Source organism: Anas acuta, chromosome 7, assembly GCF_963932015.1.
Source record: "Anas acuta chromosome 7, bAnaAcu1.1, whole genome shotgun sequence".
NCBI lineage: Eukaryota > Metazoa > Chordata > Aves > Anseriformes > Anatidae > Anas > Anas acuta.
This window is the reverse complement of record NC_088985.1, coordinates 17,697,245-17,707,835: the sequence shown is the minus strand read 5'-3', so window position 1 is coordinate 17,707,835 and position 10,591 is coordinate 17,697,245. Positions and strand designations below refer to the sequence as shown.

Genomic DNA, 10,591 nt, shown 5'->3' with positions numbered 1-10,591 from the left:
GGAGATACACAAGTAAATGTGGTAATGGTAATGTAAGGGTGCTTGGACAGTGGAGGGGATGACTGAGGCTAACAGCTTTAAAATGTTTTGGATGAAGTAACGTCCTCTTGGTTGGCCATTAGAGGGAAAAAAATATTTTAAAACATAGTTGATAAAGACAAATTCTTGATGCATAGGTGTGTCCTGGCGATTTGGAAGCAGTGCTTCTTGTCACATGCTGCACCCTAATACATTCAACTATTGTTCCTCCTATTGGGAGTGTGTGGGAGATGTCTGTGTTGTTTGAGACCAAATGCAGGGGCTGGAAAGCTGGCATCTCTGCTTGCCTGTTCCTACTGTTTGTCTACATGCAGATTTTTTTTTTATTTTTAGCTGATGAGCAGCTCATATTCTTATCTGGAAGCTGGGCGGGGAGAGAAACTGCTGGTGGCTTTTCCAGGTGATAACGTAAGAAAATGCATGTGGTGAATTTATCTCATGCATTAGATTCTCCTTAATGGCATTTCACCAGAACTTGAATAAATTAGCACATACCACCACTCAGGTATTTTTACTTACCTGCCTAGCAAACATGTTGCTTGAGCTGGCAAGCCCTCACCATGACGAGAATCTCTGTGCTTATCAGAATGCCATTAGCAAATGAAATTTAAATGTGCAAGCTGGAGCAACTGGCCATGCTGCTCCAGCTTGCATGTTGGCTGGGGGGGGGGAACGACAGTAAGAGGTCTGTCTTCATTATGCTGCTGGGCTTGATTATGCTCTGAGACTTTTGCAGCCCTTTTCTACCTGCAGGTTTCCAGTTCAATGTGCTGTGCCTAGGAGGGCCCTGCAAGCCAGCAGGGAGCAGCAGGGCATGAGGAGAAAGGGCGATGTGGCAGCAGCAGGGAGAGGCCGCAACCAAAAACCCAAGTAGTCTGTCAAAATGATAGACTGTGCTGGGCTGCACACCCACGGGAACCAGTCCCTCTCTGGGAAGATGCTAGCTCAGTTTCAAACTGCCCGACGCTTTAAATTGGAATCTTTTACGTATTTCTTGCTTTATTTTTATACTTTTTGAGTAGGCGGCTCAGTGTTGCAGGCTTGACCCCACTTTGCCTATTTTTTTATTGTTGACAAACTCCAGATGCCAACTGCTAAACTCAAGAGGAATTTGGAAAGTCAGACTACAGTGAATGCTGCAGTTGCCAAATATTTTGGGCTGCATCATAAAAAATGAACGCATTCCTTTTTCCAATGAGCTACAGCAGAGAGTGAGCAAAGTCCTCCCTGAGCAATGAATGTAGGCTGCCTTGGCCAGCCTGTTCCCATAGTAATAAATTGGATCAACACTGGTATCTGCATTAGAAACCTCCACTTCCAGAGCTGGCCCACAAACCTTTTGTAGTTCCCGGCTCGTGCGTCAGGCCCCGCACAATCAGTGTTTTCCCAGCAGCACCGCCAACCTTCGCCGCAGGAGCTCGGCTGGGTGATAAAGCATGCGGCCTGGGACAAAGCAGTGCTTGTTGTCTGTTTACAGCGAGGGGCTGGGGCTGGGGAAATACCGGGCATGGCTCAGGCTCTCTGCAAGAGCCAGCTCGCGAGGTTAGCTGGAGCCAGCCGCTTTTTGCTGACGGGCGTTATACGGTGTGGAAAGATTTAGGGACTTTGCACAGCCTGCAGGGCACAGGCGGAGTGCTGGTGTCAGTGTGCAGTACAACAGAGGGAGCCCATGGCCAGCATTTTTGCCCCATGAGGCAAACATGCAGCCACACATGGTGTATAGCCAGCAGCCCACTGAGAAAGTGGGCAACGAGGAGTTTGCCCTGCTGGGGAAGCCACAGTTCCTTGCCAGGGCTAGGTCTGAGCATGAAGGTATCAGAACCTTCAGTTTAATGTCCCTGTGGTGGGACCTGAACTGAATACCTGGGACGTTCCCATACCTGTGAGCAGTACTTTGCAGTGAACATGTGGACTGTGTCCTGCTCAAGCCTGGCAACCAGCACTCAGGAAGGTGATGCTGTGACTGACCAGGCTCCTTCCCAGCCCATCTGCACTGGCCAGTACAGCATCAGAGAGACATAATTTCCCTGGGAAAAATGCGCAGTGGAAGGGAAGGTACTAACTCTGTAACAGCACTGAGGGAAAATGTCGCTAAGGCAGGCCATAAATAAATAAATAACTAAATCCCACCCTCACCCTGAAAATAAAGCTACCTGTGTTAGTATCAGGAGCTGTGTGTGTATGCACGTGCACGCACCAGCAGCACAGACAAGCCGGCCTATCCCCAGGGATGAGCCAGCTGAGGATGCCGGCCGAGCTATTCCGTCATTGCTCGCTCACCACTGCCCATAGAAGGAGCCTGAGGAGAGGAGCTAAATTTAGTTGGGTTTGTGAATTATTCCCATCCCCAACCCACCAAAAAAGCTGCGCAGTTGATCCGGACAGTTGGAGGCAGAGTCTTAGTGGCAGGTCAGCCTTACCTAAGAAGAGGCTTGTGATGTTGTGGTGGTTTGTTTACTAATTTTTGGAAAGGCAGCATCCTGAATGTCTGGGGGTCTGGCAGCAGCTGGGCGATACGTGAGGCTATTGTGCCCCAGTTCAGCAATTCCCTCCCGCTGCTCCCCAGAGCAGGCACAGCCACATGCTGGGCACCTCCATCAGGCACCCAGGAAGCCCAGTCCAGGAGAAAGTGGACACAGCCACCTGGTGGAGTCACCCCGTTTATTGAATGCAAACAGAAGGCAAATAACTGGGACATGGTGGGGCTGTGATCTGACATTGGCTTCCAATCTTCCTGTGCAATTGGCAGCACAAAGGAGGAGGAAAAAACATAAAAATCTGTGTATTAAAAAAAAATGTGAAAGAGAAGATGAAAAGAATGTTGAATGATTAGTGACACCTCGCGTGAACAGACGGGAGGATTAATGTGGCAAGGAAATTCAAAGCCGTGCCTAGCATTCCTTATTGCAAACAGGATTCGGCAAGAGGGCAAGGGCGACACTTTCCAAGGAAGAGCAGCAGAGGAGAAACCATCCACGCTGGCCCCGCAGCAGCGCAGTTACTTGGGGAAGACGGTGACCACCTCGTAGCCCTCTGGGGGAACCACCCGCTCCCGCGCGTGCTTCTCGCAGTAGATTTGGTCTTCCACGAAGAAGTGTCCTTTCTGCTTGAGGTTGGTGCCGCAGTCGCTGCACACATAGCACTCGGGGTGACGCTGCTTGTCCCGGATCTTCACAAACACGCCTCTGGGGAAGGAACCGGCACCCTCAGCACCGGGCACACGCCAGCGCTGTCCCCACCCCAGCCACCTCACACAGGCCTAACCCCCTCCGGGTCTGACAGGCGACCATCTTCCCAAATACACCCTGCCTCTGCTCGAGCTGCTGCTGACAGATCAGTTATACCCAGCAGGGGAGCCCTGCTCTGGAAAGCATATCCTAGCCTGAATTTCCCTAATCTCCCTAAATTTCACAGGGCCAATCCTACCACCTGTGGCGGCATGAATCACTGTGGTGATTCCGAAGGCGGCCCACCGGCCTTCAGAGGCCTGGGATGAAATGAGGGGAGCAGCTTGGCCATTGTGTGGGGAACAAAATCCATGTGGGTCGACAACTACTGGTTTCCAGAACAAACCCAGGAACAACTGCCAGCACCAACAGTGGGGACACTGCTAGCGACTGCGATGCCAAGGCAGGAGCACAGGGTGTCCAGCTCCTGGCCCCAGCCTCAGGTGCTGCTGTTCAGGAGCAGCGGTCCCACACAGCATGGGCCAGTCTGACTGGAAACCCTCACAGCTTGACCCAACACTTGACAAGAGAAACCACATAGCAACTTGCTAGCTAGCACCAGCAGCAGCACAGGTTGCCAGGAGTATGATTTTGTTTCAGCAGCCACCTATATTTTCCGTAATTCGTTTGTTTTTACAGCTATTCATGGGCCTGTCCTGTGCTTTCCCTCCAGATCCCCCTAGCTGACAGAATAATTGTAGGATTTGTGTCAGATTCACATTTACAGCCTACAGATTGCCTCTGTAATGACTCTGCTGGTCCTTGGTGATGGAGGTGTGTGAGGACCACGCAGTTACAGCGCCCCGGGTCTCAGGAAGCAGTGTGACAGTCTGATCACACAGGAGAAATCTGAGTTTGTCCATGGCGGTGCAGGGGGCTCCCAGCACTCGGCTGCTGGAGCCCGCTGCTAAGCTAAGGGGGTTGCAGGGAACTGAAGGAGAAAATGAGTGAAGAAGAACTAGTGGTTGAGAAACTAGAGGGTTTATAAAAGACACGGGCTCTTTCCCTTGTGCTGTCACACAGTACAGAAGCTCTGTATCGTCCTTGCTGTGCTACAAGTCAGATGTACCCTTACACGGGCAACAAAAATTAATTTTGCCTCGGCACAGCAGAGATGTGCTGTCCTGCAGCAGAGCAGGGAGCAGAAGGCAGCTCTCCCAGTCCACATTGCCTCTGACTGCCAGGGCACTGCGCTGCTGTATTGCTGGGAGCACCAAAACGTGAAAATCATTAAATACTGTCCCTGAAGGGAAAGGTCAGTTTGTTTCTGAGCACTATAAACAGGATTCAGGCAGGAAGAGAAACACTGCAGCCATAACTGCACCGGGGGTTGTCTCACAGGGACGTGCTTTGATACAGATCTGTAGAGGGAAACCCAACTCCGCCTTGCTGCAGGGATTTGCAGGGTGAGCGCTACCAAAGCTGGTGAGAACCAACATGCCTGGGCCGGCTCCTGGGCACGCTGGAGGTGAGAGGTGAGGTGTGCGCAGGCACACGGGGTGCCTGGGACAGGGACAGGCTTACTTACACAATGCCAGATCCACACTTGTCGCACATGGGCAGCTTCTGGGCATTCCCAATCGATGAGGCCACCTTTGTGGTGGGGGCCTTGACGCTCCTAAATCCAGATGGTTTGGTGGGGTCTCCTGGGGGTGGAAGGAGAGTGCTTCAGAGCATGTGAGATGCGTGGCTGTAGGCTCTCCTCCCAAGCAGATAGTCTGCTAGGGAGGGGTGAGGTCCTTCAACACCAGCTCTGAGGCAGGGATTCATGCATGGGAAGGAGGCAAGGCATTTAGGGTGTGTGAGGAGGAAGGAGAGAAGGGACACAGCTTAGCCTGGCCCTGGAAAACTGAGGGCCTGAGGTTGTGGGCAGTAAGATGAGCTTCTGCCCCGTCTCATCTTCAAAGCCCTTTGGACATCAGCTAATGTATCTTGCATGCACAGAGACACAAAGCAAAGCAAAGCCTCAGCTCCAGCCTCAGCAACACCAGAGCCTGCCTGCCATGTCCTGAGCACCCACTCAGAGTCAAGCTGATGGCCAGATTTGGGTTCAGAAAATGGAGATGGGTGTCCTGGCAGACAAGGAGGCCTGTCAAAGCCTTTTTCCACTCTGCCGTCTGCTGTAGGATGGAGCTGACTCCCCCACAACTCCTGGAGGATTTGTTTAACGAACCCCTTGTTGTTGCAGGGACACAGGGTGTGTGGCATGCTCCAGGGATGGCACCTCCCTAGTGCAACCTCTCTGGGGCAGGGATGTTCTGCAGGACCTTCACAAGAGACATCTGCTGACCTGGGTGCCTACAGGCAGTGGATCCTAGATGCAGGATAGGAGGCAAGCCTTCAAACATCTGCAGTGTAAAAGCAGCCTCTTACAAAATGACACGATCGGTACAACTAGCCTTATCTGTATGACTTTTGCAAGAGGTTCAATACCAGGCAGGAAGGGAAGGAGGGCTGTGGAGGCTCCCACGACGTTTCACCAGGAACAGAGGAGGCTGATGGGCAGGCATGTGCCACCTCAGAGGGGAAGGCTGACAAAACCCCTCAGCCTAGCACCAAGCCAACATCAAACTGCACCCATTGTTAGTGGTGGAAAGGGACAAAGAATCCCATAGAAGCTCACCCTGGTGACCAGCACGTTCTGGGACATGTTGCAGTCCAGGGCAGGGCCTCCAACAGATGAACTGAGGGGAAAATTTGGGGCACTACCCATCCCACATTCCTGTCACCAAGCCCAAGTACCACTGCATTGCCTCGTGCAGCCCCACACAGCACACTCCAGGCTGAGCTTACAGTCACTTCTGATGTGCCTCAGCATTTAGCCCAGGGACTTGAAGGAGCTCAGTGCTGAGATGCTGCCCCAGAAGTGCAATGCCCTAATGGGGACAGGAGTCCATGGACCCTTCAACCACGCCAGCAAGCACCTGGCCCCCTTTACCATCACTGCAGGTGACCCTTGCTGGGAAGGGCAGCAGCCCCATTTTCAGGCTCTACTCTATCACCCCTGCTCGTTCCCTCTGCTTCAAACAGCACTTTGTTCACACCAATAACACTGACAGCACATTTTTAAATCTCTCTAAGAGAATCAGCTTAATAAAATACCCACAGGAAATATAACCTGTTCCACCTTGCCAAACACCCTAAGCCTCAGCGTGCAGGCTCAAGTCTAAACAGCGAGCAGCCGCCGTGCCTCCATGCACCAGCGCCCACACACAGACCCCAGGTCCTCCCAGCTGGTGCGGCTCAGCGCAGCCCACACCCTGGGGACCAGCCCCAGCTGGGGAGATGACAGCTCCCTGCTGCTGCACGCAAGACATTGCCTGAAGACAGGCTCCGGGAAGCATCCCACAAGGGTGCTGTTTATCACCATGGATGTTATCAGTCAGCAGCAGCGGTGTTTGAGTCGGGGCGAGTGGCGCGGCTGGGGCACTGTCTCCTCTGGGGCTGTGTAACCCCGCTCTGCACGGGTGATTACAGCTCACTGTGGAGCAGTGCCCAAGCCTATCCCGGCCTGTGATCAGGCAGGCAAACCTCGTGCCAGAGAATCCCAGTAATGCTGCAAATCTTCAAAGCCTGATAAAATAGAGAGGCTTTTGCTTCTTATCTTCTTCAGCACTACTAGGCACGGGGGAGGACCTCGGAGGCATGAGAAGTGCTGGCTCCTCCAGTCCCTTCCTTGCAGGAGCTGAACTCTGAGGGGCGAGCTGCAAACACTCACAATTTAACAGATGCTTTCAGGTAGGTATTTTAATATCAGATTAAAGACTCCGAAATCCTGGTTTCTTTCTTCCTATAATTTCCTTACTTCCTTCATTTTGCTGTTCCCTTACAGATCACTCAGACCTAAGAGCACTTGGCTGAGCTGTTTCCCCTTCTGGTGAGTATCTCGGCACCAGGCTTTTGTTGGATGAAATTGAATGTTCCTCTGCCAAGCTAATAACACAACAGACAAAGTCTCAACTGGTCTAAAGGGGGAAAAAAGTCATTCTTTGAATTCTTTTCCTAATTATTTGTTTATTTTATTCTATTTAAGGGGAGAAGGGAGTATGATTTGGCTCCCACCTAAGTTAATCAGAGTTTTTATCTATAAGTCTATAGCCTTGAACTATACTAGTCCAGATGTCAGATCAAGAGTGCCAAGTAGCGTGAAGTTTCAGAGGTTCAAAGCTGTGAACTGATTGCTGTAACTCAGTTTCCAAATTTTTACATTCAGCTGCAGAAGTCGATCTCTTTCTTGTGTAGAGGGATGGAGACCAGAAGCTCTAGGACTCACTAAATAGTGCTATCTCGTGGTACCTTTAGAAGTCTTGACTCTAAGATGTTCCTTAATCAGTGAATATTACCCTAGAGGGGCAAAACTTTAGAAAGTGTAGAAGGGTTTTTGTAACTTTTAGAATTCCTTCTTGACAAATAAACATTGCAGGGGTTTATTTCTTTAGCCCTCAGTCAATGAATGAGCAACAATAATAGGCCCACAGACGCTGAAAAGAACCAAGGAAAAGAAATTTAAAAGAGTAAAGTTAGTGAAAGGGTCTGTAGGTTGTTTTTTTTTGAAACCATCTACACATGTTATCTTGAAGAAGCAACAGCTGAGAAAGGAGAACAAAGTTTCAGGTGTTACTCTGAGACACTGTATACAGCTGAAGAAATGTCAAAAGGGAAGAGCACACCCAGGTTAGGTGTGCAGCAAGGGCTTACCTTTCTCTTCTGACTCCAAAATCTCTTGCAGCACCAGGAAGGAAGCCGATTGCCTGGGTGGCTCATGCGACTCTTGGTTCTCTTGGAGCATCTTGTAAACCTCAGATTCTCTGTCTATGACGATACTGCCCGGGGGCTGGTTGTGCTGATCTAAACTGAGGATGAAACAGAGTACAGGCTTGTTAAATGGCTGAAAACTAAAGCCAACTCCTCCAGCAAAACCATCACGATGCATCATATGACTGAGAAATGAACGTGCAAAATGAAGGCAGAACAGGATGCCATGAGACATGGAGGTGCTGGACGTGCTTGCACAAGACAGCTGCAGCCCCGGTGGGATTGAGGCACTGGGCCACCCGCACGCCCCACTGTCAGTGGGTCCTTGCCCACTGCCCCCAGCCAGCCTCTATGTGTTCCCCCAGCTTCACAACTGCTGTGTGCTCCAGAAACTAAACCTTCCTGTCCAGGAACCAGGAAAATAAAGAACGAATGTGCCGGGATGGGAATCCCACATGGTAGCTGTGTCATTACTGCATGGTCCCCACATGCACAAACCACCTGAGACTGCTACCTTAAGCTGCTGTGATTTTCAAATTCAGTATGCTTTATTCTGTCAAAAAAATATTTGCAAGTATACTCTGAATTGGTCCTGAAGGCCACCTTCACACAGTAACAGCTGTAGGATGCAGCTAAAAAGATCCTCTGATTGGAAAGAGTTCTCTGTGGTTTTCAAGTGGGCATTATTATTTCCGTTTTCTAGGTGGAAACCCATAATCACAGCCTATTAACTGGAGTTAATGAGCACGTCAAGAGCAAGGAGAGATTTCTGCCTGCTAAGACTAAGCCCACATTTCAACTGCTTTCTGAGGCACTGCTGCTGCCACTCATGTCACGAGCGACTTGCATCCTAAGCCTAGAGCTTGCAGTGCTACTGCACAGGGTTGCTCCACACTGGAGCTGAACCTGTGGTCACTGTGCCACCAGCAGGGTCCTCAAGGGAAAAAATATATATAAAGATGCCAGAGGCAATAGTTTGGATGTTCTCCATGTCCAGTAGGTACAGGACAAACCATGGGATTGATCTGCAGGAGGATATTCAGAGTATCCCTTGGGAAAAGCTTTCCAGCAGACAAGACTCCGAAATGCCATGGATTGCTGTGGACAGGTGAGCAAGCTCTGCACTGAAGAATTTAACAGAAGTCTGGACAAATATCTACTGTCTACTAGTTTAAATCAGTGGCTTAAATGGATGAAATGCTGGGGTAGGTCTTGTACTACGTGGCATGGGAGGTTCCTCCCATCCAAGTGTTCTGTGGATGGAATAAAACGTCTCTGGAAAAATGAGGTAAAAACTGACAAGTCTCCTCTGATGGCTCAATTACATAACACAGTCATATAAAAGTAAATGCTCTATTGGGTTTCACTATTCCTGCACCCTGTGATTGCCTGACATGTACATAAACATCCTGAAGTTCAGACTGAATTGAAGGAGGAAATCTTTTTCATGAGGAGGCGACTGCAGACTTTCCATGCCAATGTGCAATTGAGTCATCTGGGAGGTACTCTGCAGAATGAACTCTCGAAGCATCAGAGGTATAATCATTGCACATGCTATACAATGCTATTTCCATAAACAATTAGTTCATAAAATGTTTCCATCTTCAGTAATTCTCACTGGAGCAGGAAGCACATTAGACTTGCAAGTAGTTGAACTCTTGAAGCCTGAATCTCGTTTACTGAAGCGTCTCACCCGATATAAAATAATATTTCAATTACATGGAAAATGGCCCAAGTTATCCCAAATGAATACATGCTCCATATTACATTCCTCTTACATAAACTGATATACTGCCTCTACTCTGTCTACCTACAAAAACATTGGACAAGAAGCCTGTCCTTACAATGTGCATACTGAGAACGTTTCACAAACATGCATTTGAAAAGCAAAGGCTAAATCATCTTAACGAGCACAAGAGTCAAACAGAGCCATCACATTTCAACCATGCATTGTGATAGTGTGCAAAACATACAGATCAGCTCTCCCAGACAGATACACTTGCATGTACAAGACTTCAGAAAAGCTACATTAAAAAAACCTCAAACCCTAGAGAGTGAAACACCTCCACTTGTCAGGGAAGAAGGCTGCACTACTTGAAGAAAATCTAAACAAAGCACATACAAGTACATCTTTAGAATGGGCAGGGACAAATGAATGTAGAGCATGCAGGATAACAAGTATCCCTATGTCAGCAGACGCATGGTACCTGCTGTCACCCAGGCACTCCACCTGCGGCAAACACCACAAGCTGGCGTCGTTGCTCAAGCACAGGAGTACCCTGACACAGCAATTTTGCAGGGGACAGCTTCAGCCACCTTTACTGGACTTCAAACTCCAGCAACTGTTGCTGGATTTCACTGCTTCTGCCCCAGGCAACTTGCAACACTGAAGGAATAATGCTGGATTACTGAGCTTTGAAAATTGGCAGGAAAATGGTAATAAAAGCCACAAAGACAGCGTTGTACAGCATCTTCAGGGAAGCACAGCATATTCATTACTAATGCGATTTTACTATTTTATGTTAGGACATTTTGTAAAGTTTACAGGGGTCTTAAAGTCAGCCTTCAGG

The 10,591-nt window shown here is 49.4% G+C and overlaps 1 protein-coding gene across 4 annotated transcripts in view; it reads right to left on the bottom strand.

The window, feature by feature from the left end:
• Nucleotides 1-2,686: 2,686 nt before the first annotated feature.
• The window catches only part of PDLIM1 (PDZ and LIM domain 1), a 40,239-nt gene continuing 32,334 nt past the window's right edge, over nucleotides 2,687-10,591 (bottom strand). For 3 of the 4 annotated variants that reach the window (XM_068689599.1, XM_068689602.1, XM_068689600.1), the window contains 3 exons: nucleotides 7,965-8,119; nucleotides 4,795-4,912; nucleotides 2,687-3,224 (listed from right to left, as the gene is read on the bottom strand). In XM_068689599.1, the coding sequence (XP_068545700.1) occupies nucleotides 3,038-3,224; nucleotides 4,795-4,912; nucleotides 7,965-8,119 (460 nt within the window). In that variant the 3' untranslated portion in view covers nucleotides 2,687-3,037. The remainder of the gene's footprint in view (nucleotides 3,225-4,794; nucleotides 4,913-7,964; nucleotides 8,120-10,591) is intronic. The other variant, XM_068689601.1, reaches the window with a different exon arrangement.